Below are 14,707 nucleotides of genomic sequence, written 5' to 3'. Positions count from 1 at the left end.
CAAACTCCTCCTGGGCTTGCAAATTTAAAGTCCCAGAAGGAGTTCCCAGCACTGCCAGAAACATCTAAAACCCCAGTTGTTCCTTTTGCACTCCCAGTTGATGAAACAAACTCTGGATTAGTGAAATTTTCTGACATTGTGGACTGGATTTTTGAAACTTTCAATGTACCCGGTCCAATTAAAATTTTTCTTACAGCATTCCTCCCAACAGTAAGATCATTTTTGAAGCAGTTGACTGCCCAATGGCCCCTCCTTGCAGCGATTGTATCCTTCGATGCCTAATTCAACTGCGTATATGAAGGATTCTATCTCTGTCTTACAGTGGAATTGTAGAAGTATTTTACCAAAAATTGATTGGTTTAAAGTTTTAATAAATAGAAACAAATGCGATGCATTTTCCCTTTGTGAAACTTGGCTTACTTCAAATATTGATCTCAACTTCCATGATTTTAATATTATTCGCTTTGATCGAGACACCCCATATGGAGGAGTACTTTTAGGGATTAAAAAGTGCTATTCTTTCTATCGTATTAACCTGATTTTGGGAGACTTCAACTCTCATGGCGTGGCTTGGGGTTTCCCTTACAATGATAACCGCTCCTTTTAAATCTATAACCTTTGAGATGACTTCGAAATGACTATTTTAAACAACGGTGAAATGACACGTATCCCGAAACCTCCAGCGCGCCCAAGCGCTTTGGATCTATCCTTATGTTCGACGTCGCTACGGTTGGATTGCACATGGAAGGTAATCCTCGATCCTCACGGTAGCGACCATCTGCCTATTCTTATTTCAATTACAAACGGTGTAGCATGGTCACTGTTATACGAATTTAAATCATTCAATTTCACTTAGTTTCACTGTTCAATATTGCATGATAGAATAGAAAATCAGACGCTTGTATACAAATACTCCACTATATTGAATTCAGCAGTTTCAAATTCCCTTTTCTTAGTATTTTCCGTCTCACTAAATACCGAAGCGGGTGGGGAAGCAAATCTGCGATTGGAAGAACGGAAGAAAGAAGGAGATAAAATCATTCACGCTTAAGCCATAAATGATCGTGTTGAAGTGGTTCATTACTTCCGATCGCGGAAACCGAATACCGCGCAACTTATCTGAGGGTTTTCGGAACTACTACTCGTCCATTTCAATTCTGATCGTGAACGAGGCAGCAGTGTGATTAGTTTATTTCGCGTGCGTTTTATAGTAAGTCTTTTGTTAAATGTGAGTGTCCTTTTTAGTTAAGTTTTTCCGTTTCGTTAGGGTTTAGCTAGTGCGGTTTAGTTAGAAGTGCGGTCTACGGACGCTTTTTCGTGCGTTATTGTTACAAAAAGAAGGTAAGAGGTTTTAAATGTGTGTACGACAGAAAATGCTGAAAACCCAAGTCAGCCGTTGTCGGCTTCTTTTTGGGGCTTTCTTTTCGCCCTTTACTAGCCGCTGCACCAGCGCGACGCTGCCACCCTCACGCTGCTGACCCACGACGAAATCGGAAGTTGCTGCTCTGGTTGAACGTCGGCCCTTGAGATCAGCCGGCAAACGACGCCGTCGATACTGTCCGATCGCCGCCATCCCGTCCCATTGATCGACGCCATCGCTTATCATCGAGTGACGCCATCGCAGCTCATCGATCGACGCCAACGACGCCAAGCAGAACAGCAGTGGACGCAACAAGTCATCGACGGTAGGGCTATTAATAGCACCGACGGGACTTCTTTATCTACCGTGAGTAAAAATAGCTCATTGAGCCGGGCCCGATAAAGACACACAAAAAACCCTTCTTGATAGAAAGCTTTCGCCGTCCAGCCGTCTGTTGGACGAGTTCTTTTGACCGCACTGTAGGAGTAACGTAGGGAAGCACACAGAAGCGAGGAAATAAAAATGTGATAATTGACTGTACACGCCACTAACCCGTTAGACTTAAGTAAATCCCGCTTCATGCAATAAATGTAAATCGTAAATACTATATACTATGCTCGATTTTATGCTTCCCAAACAGGTAAATCTTGTCTAGGAGAATTCTCACATTCGCGTACGTGTAGTTTTTTGTCGTTGTTCGTTCTTATTTTACTCCGGGTGGCTCTCGGGAAACAGCCCCCACTATTGCCGCTGAATCGAACAGAAAGATTTGGCTTTGGTGTTCCGCCTGTGATGATAACGCTTATTTTTCGGACACTCGTGTTTTCCGTGTTTCGATAAGACGGTTGTTTTTGGCTAAGCGGAGTAGTGGTTTCATCGTACGCGCGGCGGAGTAATTCTTCATTCAACAATTGCTACCGTTTCTTTATGTCGTTTCGGGACAATTCTTCCACAACCTGCCCTGAGGTTTAGGTTTCGTGCTGGGCAAAATTCAACACGACGAGTAGCCCTCTCTGGAGGTGGCGCTTAAGCTACTCGTTTATACGTCCTGGAAAGTATTTAGTAGACGGAACACATCGCGGCCTGTGGGCCAGCTACAACGGGTCAACTCGCATGCGACCAATTGACATTCCGTATGACCTCACATGTCGATTGGAAGTTATACGAGGAAATGATTTCAAAAGCGGTCGAGTCGATTCAACATCACCCACCACTTGAAGAATACAACCTCCTCGTGGGCTTAATCCTCGACGCCGCGTTGCAAGCCCAAACGAAGAAATATCCCGGCGTAACGATCAAAGAACGGCCTCCCACTCGGTGGTGGGACCAAGAGTGCTCCGATGTCTACACGCAAAGATCCGACGCGTTTTTGGCCTTCCAGAAGGGAGGTATACCTGGCGACTATTTACGGTATTCGGAGCTTGATACCAAGCTTAAAAGTTTGGCTAAAGCAAAGAAACGCGGATATTGGCGTCGGTTCGTGAACGAGACGTCGAGGGAGACATCGATGAGCACTCTTTGGAACACAGCCCGAAGAATGCGGAATCGCGTAACGGTCAACGAAAGCGAGGAGTCTTCAAGTAGGTGGATATTTGATTTTGCCAGGAAAGTATGTCCGGACTCTGTTCCTGAGCAAAACATTGTTCGCGATGCGTCTCCGGGCCACGACGCGATAGAATCACCTTTTACGATGGCAGAATTTCCAGTTGCCCTCCTGTCCTGTAACAATAACGCGCCTGGGTTAGATAGAATCAAATTCAACTTGTTGAAGAATCTACCCGGCAATGCCAAGAGGCGCTTGTTGAACTTGTTCAATAAGTTCCTGGAGCAAAACATTGTACCGCAGGTTTGGAGGCAAGTGAAGGTGATCGCCATCCAAAAACCAGGGAAACCAGCTTCTGATTACAACTCTCATAGGCCGATTGCAATGCTATCCTGTATCCGGAAATTGATGGAAAAAATGATACTCCGTCGTTTAGACCACTGGGTCGAATCAAATGGCCTACTATCAGATACTCAATTTGGCTTCCGCCGTGCCAAAGGGACGAATGATTGTCTTGCGTTGCTTTCCACATATATTCAGCTGGCGTATGCTCGCAAAGAACAAATGGCGTCTGCGTTCTTGGACATTAAGGGGGCTTTTGATTCCGTTTCTATTGACATTCTTTCGGGCAAACTTCACCGGCAAGGATTTTCTCCAATTTTAAATAATTTTTTGCACAATTTGTTGTCCGAAAATCACATGCATTTTACGCATGGCGATTTGGCAACTTTTCGCATTAGCTACATGGGTCTTCCCCAGGGCTCATGTTTAAGCCCCCTTCTTTACAACTTTTATGTAAATGACATCGACGAATGTCTGGCAAATTCATGCACGATAAGACAACTTGCAGACGACAGTGTAATCTCTGTTACAGGAGCCAAAGCTGCCGATTTGCAAGGACCATTGCAAGATACCTTGGACAATTTGTCTGCTTGGGCTTTACAGCTAGGTATCGAATTCTCTCCGGAGAAGACTGAGATAGTAGTTTTGAAGTAGAATACTTCTCTCAGGAAGTTCGGCTACATAGGGATGTGAAATGAAAATCTAAAACCGAAAAAAGTGAAAAATATGTCCAATTTCAAATGCTAATAAATCGGTTAGTATTCGTTCTTGCAGCAATAGATTGGAAAATCTTCTAAGATTCTTCCCAAAATAAGATAATTGTAATTTTATTATTCACACTATTGTACTATTGAAAATAGTCAAGCCTTGTCAAAACGAAAAATTCGACCTCTGATTGGTCGTTATATGCTTGCTTCCCAAGCACGGTCGACAGGATCATATACCTTGCGATTGAAAACATGCTATTTGGCCTATATAAGAGCCTGTTTCAGTCAGAGCCGCTCATAATAGTTCTAGACAGCGACAATAGCCGTCATCCTTCCTTAGCAGCAGCACTAGCCCTGTGGTTGGTCACCACGTCTCAGGAGCAGCGCGGTTTTTCTCAGCGTGTGTCGCCAGACAGCCATTATTCCCCCCGTGTTGGGGCAGCATGAAGATTGCCATCAGGAAATCCAATTTTGGAAATCAAAATGCCTTTTTGAAGGCAAATAAACAAGTCATTGAAAATTAATAATTTTTGTCAACGCAAGCTAGCATTCTGTGTTGGATCCTAGCAATTTAAATCTGTCGCACCCTTCTAATTTACTGAATGTGAAATAGCTTCCACAGTGCATGTTGTCCGTGTATCTTAATTCCCCCACTGTTAGGGCAGGTCAAAGGTTGTGATCAGCAACCGATTTTGAACCGCAAAATGCCTTTTTCAAGGCAAATAAACAAATAATTGAAAGTTTATAATTTTCTGGTATCAACACAAGCAGACATTCTGTGCGGGATGCAATTAAATTCTGTTGTAGTTGTATAATTTTTACTTTATTTAGTACCCCCCACTGAAGGGGCAGCGCAAAGGCTGCGTAACCGACTTCGAATAAAAAACTACCCTGTTGGAACGCATTCACAAAGACAGTTAGTTCGACTATGCAGAGCTAATATGAAGTCGATTCAATCAATCAGCATTAACCGAATTTCGTAGTCTCCCAGCTGCCAAGTTGCAACATGATGCAATACGCAACAGCGAGCAAACGAAATCGCTTGATGTTACAAGCCGCAATACGGTTAGGGGTAAAATCGTTGCGTGTGTGAGAGCACCATCGGTGTTTATTCGATAGATACAAAAATCAAATGCGAATTTTGGAATAATTCGTCTAAAGAACATTAGGAAATGGTAAAACTGAACAGAAAGGCGTGGCCTATTTCGTAGCGCCCTTCAGCTATGAAAGAGTGTTTCTGAGAAAACTAACAGACAATAGCAGCGTAGACAATGTGAAAACACCTTTCTATTGTGTTGGCTGTGCGCATTGAGCCTCTGCCAGGCTAAACGCGAAAAGCGGCGCAAACCGATTCGCCAGGCCGTATGTTAATGTACAGCCGTTAGTAGAGCTGTATATTAACCTACGGCCGGGTGAATCGGTTCGCGCGGGTTTTCACGTTTAGTCTGGCAGATGCCTTACTCCTCGCTGTCGAGGTAGCACAGAGATGTGAGATAAACACTACAGCCTATGATAAATTAAACAATTGTCCTTATAAAGACAACAAATGAATTAAGGAAGATTTAATTTTTCTTGTTTTGCGCTATAATCGATAGGTAATTTTCACCCCTTGCCTGCACACTCTGACTGTTTGCTCCGCATAGTGTTTGTTCCATTCCTGTTCAGTAATGTAGGTATCAGCATATTACAATTCGATAGCACTTCAACTTCTCATTCGCACAAATTTTCAAAAATATTCAATAAACTTCATTCAAAACGTCAAATACTATAGATACCATACAAGACTGTCAATGAACGGTTAACGTTTATTCACTAAAAAATTAATCCAATTCAAAACAGGTTTTTGTCTGAGTACAATAATTTGCACAAAAAGACATTAAAAATTTTACCGCATTATCAGACGCGTTTCTCCAGTCGTGCCTCGTGAACGTGAAGGTTCCCTATCACAAACATAGATTTCGTGCTCCAGCACGTTACAACACGTAGAAATTGTCTTTTGAAGTAGAATACTCCTCTCAGGAAGTTCGGCTACATAGGGATGTGAAATGAAAATTTGAAACTGAAAAAAGTGAAAAATATGTCCAATTTCAAATGCTAATAAATCGGTTAGTATTCGATGGATTTCCTTCGTTTTTGCAGCAATAGATTGGAAAATCTGCTCAGACTCTTCCCAAATGAAGATAATTGTAATTTTATTAATCAAACTATTGTACTATTGAAATCAGTCAAGCCTTGTCAAAACGAAAAATTCGACCTCTGATTGGTCGTAATATGATTGCTTCCCAAGCACGGTCGACAGAATCATATACCTTGCAACAGTAAATGCTTTCAATGAAAAGTTGACTCATTTTGACAACACTTGAGCCGTCTAGTTTTGAGTGTTAAATCAGCTTTTAACTGTTTATTTTATCACAAGGAATACTTTATTCGCACTGTCAGTGATAACGCCAAGATACGATCGGTATATTATCCGATATTGAATTGAATAACAAATTGTCCTTTTCAGAATGAAATAAAAACGTGATGATTGAAGTGTTAATATTTTCTCTTGAGTTAATTTACATTTTTAAATTTGTAAATGTTATAAATTTTACTTTATCTCCGTGTCTCAGAACGTTCTGAATTATCTTTTCCTTCAGTCATGAGCACGATATCAAAAAAATTTTCATTATCTGCATAAAAATTGTCAAGCCCCAATCATGACAAGCAACTTACTATATTATTGAAAATGGTCGATCCTTATTGAAGCGCAAAACTCGATTGATCTGATTAGTCAACGTTTATTTACTAGAAAAAATGACTGACACGCAAGCAGCCGGGTTATCTTACCCGTAAAAGTATTCTACTTCAACCTTGCGGTCGTGGCTTTGCACACAACCCTCCTGTGATTTTTTTTTTCTAGGAAGCATGAACCTGCTCAGCTTCAAACACAATTAATGGGTAAAACGATTTCTCAGGTTTTAGTACACAAATATCTTGGTATCTGGTTCGACTCTAAAGGCACCTGGGGTTGTCACGTGAGGTATCTGATTAAAAAATGTCAACAAAGAGTGAATTTTCTTCGTACAATAACCGGACAATGGTGGGGAGCCCATCCAGGAGACCTTATAAGGCTTTACCAAACAACGATATTGTCTGTTATTGAATACGGGTGTTTCTGCTTCCGCTCCGCAGCAAACACACATTTGATCAAACTGGAGCGAATACAATATCGTTGTTTGCGTATCGCCTTAGGTTGCATGCAGTCGACCCACACGATGAGTTTGGAGGTCTTAGCTGGAGTACTACCATTGAAAAACCGCTTCTGGAGCCTGTCTTCTCGTATTCTAAGCAAATGTGAGGTCTTGAACCGTCCCGTGATTGAAAATTTTGAAAGGTTAATCGAACTTAATTCTCAAACCCGTTTTATGACATTGTATTTCAATCACATGTCCCAAAATATTAACCCTTCTTCGAATATTCCAAATCGTGTCGACTTATCAAATACTTCTGATTCTACTTTGTTTTTTGATACATCCATGATAGAAGAAACTCGTGGAATCCCGGATCATTTACGCGTGCAGCAGATCCCCAAATTTTTTCCCAATAAATATCGAAACATCAACTGCAACAATATGTTCTACACTGACGGATCACTTCTTGATGGGTCCACTGGCTTCGGTATTTTCAATAACAATTTAACCGTCTCCCATAAGCTCGATAATCCTGCTTTTGTTTACGTCGCAGAATTAGCTGCAATTCAGTACACCCTAGGGATTATCGAAAAAATCCCCACGGACCATTCTTTCATCTCTACGGACAGTCTCAGTTCCATTGAGGCTCTCCGATCGATGAAAGATGTTAAGCACTCACCGTATTTCCTGGGGAAAATACGGGAACATCTGAGTGCTTTATCCGAAAAATCGTTTCAGATTACCTTAGCGTGGGTCCCTTCTCATTGCTCGATACCGGGCAATGAGAAAGCGGACTCTTTGGCTAAGGTGGGCGCAACAAACGGTGATATTTATGAAAGACCAATTGCTTTTAATGAATTTTTCGCACTTGTACGTCAGAATACGATCATCAGTTGGCAAAATGCTTGGACCAGAGGGGAATTGGGAAGGTGGTTACATTCCATAATCCCCAAAGTATTGACGAACCCGTAGTTCAAGGGGTTGGATGTAGGTCGGGATTTCATTTGCGTGATGTCCCGGCTTATGTCCAATCACTATAGATTTGACGCGCATCTCCGTCGTGTTGGGCTCGGGGAGAGTGGTATCTGTGCCTGTGGTGAAGGTTATCACGACATAGAGCATGTGGTTTGGTCATGCCCTGTACACCGTGACGCCAGGTCTAAATTAATAGCTTCCCTGCAGGCCGAAAGTAGGCAGCCGGCTGTTCCTGTTCGTGATGTCTTGGCGAGCCGTGACCTATCCTACATGTCCCTTATATACGTTTTCCTGAAATCCATCAAACAGCAAACCTGTGCTTTTGATACAAAACATTCTAGCTTTAAGTTAGATTTAGTTCCAGCTCGTAGTCGGCAGCGAGGATAAAAAATTTTCTTTTAGTTATTAAGATACTTTAGAAAGTAAGCTACCAGATATAATTGGCGCCGTTAAACATTGAATTGTATTTGTGCCGTGTCAAATAAATTATAGATGAAGAAAAAAAAAAACGAAAATAACTGAAATGCACCCAATATATTTCCGGAATAGAGGTGATGTATAAAAGCCAAAAGTCGAGGATGTTGTCATTCCGATAAAACCAATAATTTCGAACGATATGAACAAATCGCAAGGAATCAATTAATTTTAAATGCTAATATTATTAAATTAAACACTAAAATAGGCGGGACGAAGTTTGCCGGGTCAGCTAGTATTATATAAAAGACATCAGATACGGTTGATCGATTTACTATCATATAATTTTATAGTTCAGATTTATGCGAAATTAATTGCCTGATTGACTTAAAATCTTATTCAAATGCTCGATGGTATTTTCATGACGGACTTGGTAGCAGTCTATTGTTTTTAAACAATTCTCGCATTCATCAGATGCTGAACACTGCCTAATCGCATCTAAACTGGCATAGGTCTCATTCTCATGTAAATATTCTCTCTCCAAATCAGCTCGACAAATAATCAACTCGTAGCTGCCTTGTTTATCCATGCGGGCTGTTCTTCCCTTGATCAGTGTTTCTTCATAAGGATCGTACGAGAAAAACGTCTGAATGACATGCAGGCCTCCATGCTTCTCGACAACGTCATTGGATTGGAAGTCAAATCTTTGGTCCATTCCGTCACTTATTAACGTAATAGTTTGTACATTGCCCGCTTCTTTAATGTACCGATTTCTAAGTTCCGGTTTAGTATCTTTTGTCAACACGTTCAGGTTTCTCAGGTGACTGGAATATTCGGAGTGAACATTGTTCGGCTCAGACTGGTGCTTGTAATAAACAAGCACGGATCGATTTTCAGCTATCACGGCTTTAATTCGACTAACGATTGCATTCCTCCATTTTGTCTTGTCGGCCAAAGCACAGAAATCACGTGACGGATTGAAACGAAGGTTGGAAACTCCGGAGTGCGTTGGCATAATCGACGTTCGGTTCGTGTTAAAAAATACTTCAACTAGTTTAACATTGGGTGGCAATGTGCTGCAGACGCCCAAAATCAGTGAATATCTTTTCAATAGCATTGTGTATGAAAATGGACCAATAGGCACAAATAAATAACCGTAGTTGATTTCATTGCCTATTTTCACCTTATAATCGGATTTGCAGAGCCAAAAATAGTTAAACATATTGTCGTAACCAGTATACACTTTGTTTACGTATTTGTTAAAGGATTTGCAAAGAATGGTGCCTCTATTGCTGAGCTTGAAATCCTTATCCACTGGCGAATTGTGAACTTTAATAGCACCTTTGATCATTTCCTTTAAATTCTCGTAAAACAATTCTCTGGTGGTGCTGGGTATTTTATCAAAAAACCAAGATGTAGTGAATTTAATTTGCTCTTTACTAGAAAGGAAGGTCTGGAATTCTTTCTCTTTTAGCATCTCTTCTGAACCAATGTAAGCATAGACAGAGTTTACAATGTCATTGAGTTTAATGTCGCCTTTTTGTGATAATACAAGATTCCAAATTTTCTCCTGTATTAAATTCAACCCCGGCAGTATGTTGATCACGGGAATACTAAAAGTTCTATAGATACCAGTTTCGTTAATTATTTCGTCTAATAGAATTACTGAATTACGCATGTTTTTAAAGAAACAATTATTCTGTTTCTGCTCATTTTTGTCCAGAAACTTCTGCACAAGCGAGTTGCCTAGTTTTGTACAATCGATAACATCATCGATCATGATATTACGAATACCGTAAACTACGGAACTTTCAACATTTAGCAGAGAAAAAAACTGTGAAAAGTTCTGTACATCCCTTGATGCCAGATAATCATTACTGCAAAGTATACGAGGTTCATGACCAGTCAACGCCAATAGAGCAGCTGTCAAAGCAAAGATCAATGATTTGCCCTGTCCGCTTTGAACATGCGCGAGATGATTTTCAACACCTTCAATCGCGCTATCAACACCCAGCATTCTAAATATGCAAAGAATCTGAATGCAGCAAGGAGTGAGAAATTTTCCAGTTCTTGAAGTACTCTTGGATTCGAGAATAGACCAAACAGCGGCCAACCCTGCCAGGAGCTTTGGTATTTTTTCTCGTTTGTCATCACTAGTCCAGCTTGCAAATGGTTTTTGGAACCTCATTTCTAACACTTTGTTAGCAACCTGAGATGCTTCCGTAGTGTAATCTGGAACTGGAAAATAAAAATAATTCGAATTTAAGAGTGATAATATTTAAACACGTTTACCATCATGTGAATCCTCGATGAATTGGTAAAAAAATTCATTATACTTCAGATATACGGAACGTAAAATTTCTATCTCGGATGCGTTGTTCGTTTGGCCAAACAACTTCAGAGTTTGATCAATGTCCATTTCATTTTGTTTTCGAAGAAAACTACAAGATGACTTCTCAATACGCTCGATACGTTCGGTAAAGTCTGCATGAGAGCTACTGTTATTAATCGCATTTGCAAAGGGTTTGATCTGTTCATCCCGATACAAATTGAAGGATACATAATCAGGCTGTCCATTGGATCCAAGATTGACTTTCTCACGGCATTTACAAGCTCTTTAGACGTACAGAGTTGTTCCACTTCGGATAGTCTAGTACCTGACTTCCACTGGACTTTCGTTAGGTGGTTGATAACATAAGACAACATCGTTAGTATTACGTCTATAACATAATGCTTAGGGTATGATGAATTTTCGAGAAATGCTGATGTTGCTTTGGCAAACTTTTCCACTTCTGTAACCCGATAAGTTTTATGTTCTGTAGTTGCCCATCTGTTATCGATTATTTCAATAAGTTTTAAATTTTCTAACGTAGTCATGCTGACGCCAGGGAAAGCTTTTACATACCAATCGTATTGAACTTTATTCAAATCCATCAAGAGCTCATTGTATGATTTGAAAAAGGATTCCCAGATTTCCAAAGTGACATTTTTATCCAAAGCAGTCGAAACAATTTCCAGCAAAACCTTTATCAGTGATTCCATCTCAAAAAGACAGATTTTGGTTGGAAGTACAGTTAAAATGTCTTCTCTATGTTTCCAATATATGGTGAACTCATTAACCAAATCTCGGAAGCTGGTTGGAGTGGAAAAGAGTTGAAGCGATCTAGCATAAATTAAGTTGAGTTGTTTTTGCAAAATTTGATGGTCAATCGTGGAGCAATCTTTTTGTGCCAGGCACGTCATAGTTTGTATTATAAAACGGGCTGTACTGTGAGTAATAACACGCAGCATTTCCATCTGATTGGGACCAGCCTCAATCATAAATTCCACGTAGCTCTCGAAGATGGTTTTGAAGCAATCAAATTTATATTCTGGTGGTAGAGTATGGAAAAGAACGTCACCCAGTAGACAATACCAAATGTACTTTTCGTCAGCGATGTTCATTGAACTGATATCGCTTCCACCATCCACTCCTAGAGTAGGTGTTGTTGTTCTCGCGAGTTGGTTCCATGTCATATGTTGTTCTGGTGATAAGTTAAATGTTCGTTCTTCAATCAACTTTCGAATGTACTTAGAAGGTTGCTCTTCACTATCATCATTAAGATCGAAATGCCTCAATAGCTTGAAGATGAAAAAATATTCCCGCTCCAAACATTTTGTCAACACGCTCTTAGACTTCCAAGTAATCATTCTGATCGAATGCCATCCAGACGAACTGTCACTTATGAGAAGATCTTCCGCTTTGTGGTCTGTTTGATCACTGATTTCAATAACCAATTGCTGCACGCTTTTTGCCAGTAGATAGAAAGCCGTATTGATCAATCCATTTACTGGGAGCGGTTTAGTTGCTGTTAATTTCTCCACTGAATTAATCCAACGAACAGCAAGGTGGGTAAGCGGTTTCTGAAATATTTCTTTATCTAGGCTTTCCGTCATATCAGAGAATAGAGCGACATCTTTGTTAGACACGAAGGTTATTCGATCGTTGCTGCAATTGGTGAGAAAGTGTCTCAAATAGAACGGTGCAATTTCCAATAGTTGCTTCCTGTAGGCAGTAATGTTTTCATCTACAATTTTGCGTAATTGAGCGATTGGTTTTGCACCAGATGTCGACTGACGATGATTAAACTGAGCCAAAATCTTATCTCTTGCAGCAATACGGGCTTCAAAGTCAAAAAATGTTGTTGCTGCAGAACGCAGTTCTGTGCTTATTGATTCGTTTGCTTTTATGGCCTCACAAAGCTGATAAAAGTCCAAGCTGGCAGTATGGTTGCTTATTAAAAAACACAATTGAACATATTCTGATCTGTTTCCGTACTCCAACATTTGCTTTAGGGTATTCTGAATTGCCTCTACTACTGAGGACTGCCTCGTCTCCCGTTCAGTCGCCAGATCGTCCTGTAGGACTTCGGAAATCCGCAGCTGTTGAAGCAGATTTCTCTTCGCCGCATCGAATCCGACAGCTTGAATGATGAGTTGTGGATTATCGACTCGTACCTTGGCCACAAAATTATCATCCACGGTCATCAGGTAGCATTTGCTGCGAATTTCGATGTCCAAATCTGCATAAGCAAGTCGTGCAGAAAAACCCAACTGATTGATTCTCTTTGCCCCCGAAGTTATTTTCTCGATGAACTCTTCACGGTCGTTATCGCGAAGAATTCCGACATTTTCAAGACACTCATACTCACAAATCGTGATGGGCATTCTGAAAGTAAATCTGTCCTGCTTATATCCACAGCACTGAAAACTTTGTAATCTGGAATGGCAAAATCTTGCTCAATTTACTTCCTCAAAAATTATTCGAAGAACTTACTCATTAAACGGATAAGGACGCGATTTTTTTTAAATTTTAAAACACCTTTCACGGGAAATTTTAGCTTAAGAATAAAGACTTGGTCGTGCAAGTTTCTAACTACAGACTGAATTTGTATTGTTAGACAAGGTCCAAATGTAAACTTTCCAAATGACTTTTCAAAGCTGCTCACAAACTCACTATCTTATCGCCTTTTTTGTTTCGATAATGCCCACAATCTTGCACTGTAACCACTTTCGGAGGAATTTCTTTCGTCTGTAGTGACAGTTCTCAGAAAAATTGCCACGAAGTAATATCGCTCTTTTTCATAAATCTCACTTCGATTGACGATACAGGGCAAAACACTAGACCTTACTGTTTATTGGACACATACTTTGCAGCCAACTTTTAGTGTACAGGACAGTTACGGGGCTAGCACTACAATCCTATTGACACGAGCCAAGTATCAATCGCAGAACTTTACGTTCAAAAACTCCGAGCACTCGTCGATCAGCTTTCTTCAGCGTCCATGCTTCATGTGCGTAAAGATGGCGTTTTTGGTAAAATTTTAGATGATCTTAAAACAAGAAACTTTTCCGAAGCCATCATGTTTCTATCTCTTACATATTACGAGCAAAATAAAGTTTTCTATAACGAGGCACAGAAAAAGTCACAATTCTCATTAAAACTTTTTTCTCAGATTTTGAAGTAGAATACTTCTCTCAGGAAGTTCGGCTACATAGGGATGTGAAATGAAAATCTAAAACCGAAAAAAGTGAAAAATATGTCCAATTTCAAATGCTAATAAATTGGTTAGTATTCGATGGATTTCCTTCGTTCTTGCAGCAATAGATTGGAAAATCTTCTAAGATTCTTCCCAAAATAAGATAATTGTAATTTTATACTATATATGTACTATTGAAAATAGTCAAGCCTTGTCAAAACGAAAAATTCGACCTCTGATTGGTCGTTATATGCTTGCTTCCCAAGCACGGTCGACAGGATCATATACCTTGCAATTGAAAACATGCTATTTGGCCTATATAAGAGCCTGTTTCAGACGGAGCCGCTCATTCTCTGCTAGCGTGTTGAGCAGTATAGTCGTTATATTTTTTGCGCTGCTTTGTACGTTCTATATAACAAGTTTCTTTTCGCGTTGGATTTCCCGTCGAGTACCTTGGAGTATCTTCTGGATCTCGCCAAGGGTACTTCCATGGCTGGCAACAAGCCGCTCTTTCCTGTTACATTAGACGATATAACCGACAGTGACTGCGCGGAGCAGTCGACCGATGGCTTTCACCTAGTGAAGAAAAAGAAGACAATGGACAGCCAAAATTCATCTGCTGCAACAACATCCACCGGTTCGAAACACAAACGCAAGCAGGCCGTGCCCCCCGG

The 14,707-nt window shown here is 40.5% G+C and overlaps 2 protein-coding genes across 7 annotated transcripts in view; both read right to left on the bottom strand.

The window, feature by feature from the left end:
- LOC129719007 (proton-coupled amino acid transporter-like protein CG1139) overlaps positions 1-14,707 on the bottom strand; it is a 44,612-nt gene that overhangs the window by 17,204 nt on the left and 12,701 nt on the right. The window lies entirely within an intron of this gene.
- LOC129719006 (uncharacterized) lies at positions 10,617-13,267 on the bottom strand. Its single transcript, XM_055670307.1, has 2 exons — positions 10,807-13,267; positions 10,617-10,752 (listed from the first exon to the last, which is right to left on the bottom strand). Exon 1 carries the CDS (start codon positions 13,219-13,221, stop codon positions 10,912-10,914), a length of 2,310 nt encoding a protein of 769 aa, XP_055526282.1. The 5' UTR covers positions 13,222-13,267; the 3' UTR covers positions 10,617-10,752; positions 10,807-10,911.

This window comes from Wyeomyia smithii, chromosome 1 (assembly GCF_029784165.1).
Source record: "Wyeomyia smithii strain HCP4-BCI-WySm-NY-G18 chromosome 1, ASM2978416v1, whole genome shotgun sequence".
Taxonomy (NCBI): domain Eukaryota; kingdom Metazoa; phylum Arthropoda; class Insecta; order Diptera; family Culicidae; genus Wyeomyia; species Wyeomyia smithii.
The sequence above is the reverse complement of the archived record's forward strand: the minus strand, read 5'-3'. Positions and strand labels throughout refer to the sequence as shown.

Bases quoted from the DNA above. Each gene is read 5' to 3' on its own strand.
- LOC129719006 (XM_055670307.1), bottom strand. From the start codon at position 13,221: ATGCCCATCACGATTTGTGAGTATGAGTGTCTTGAAAATGTCGGAATT.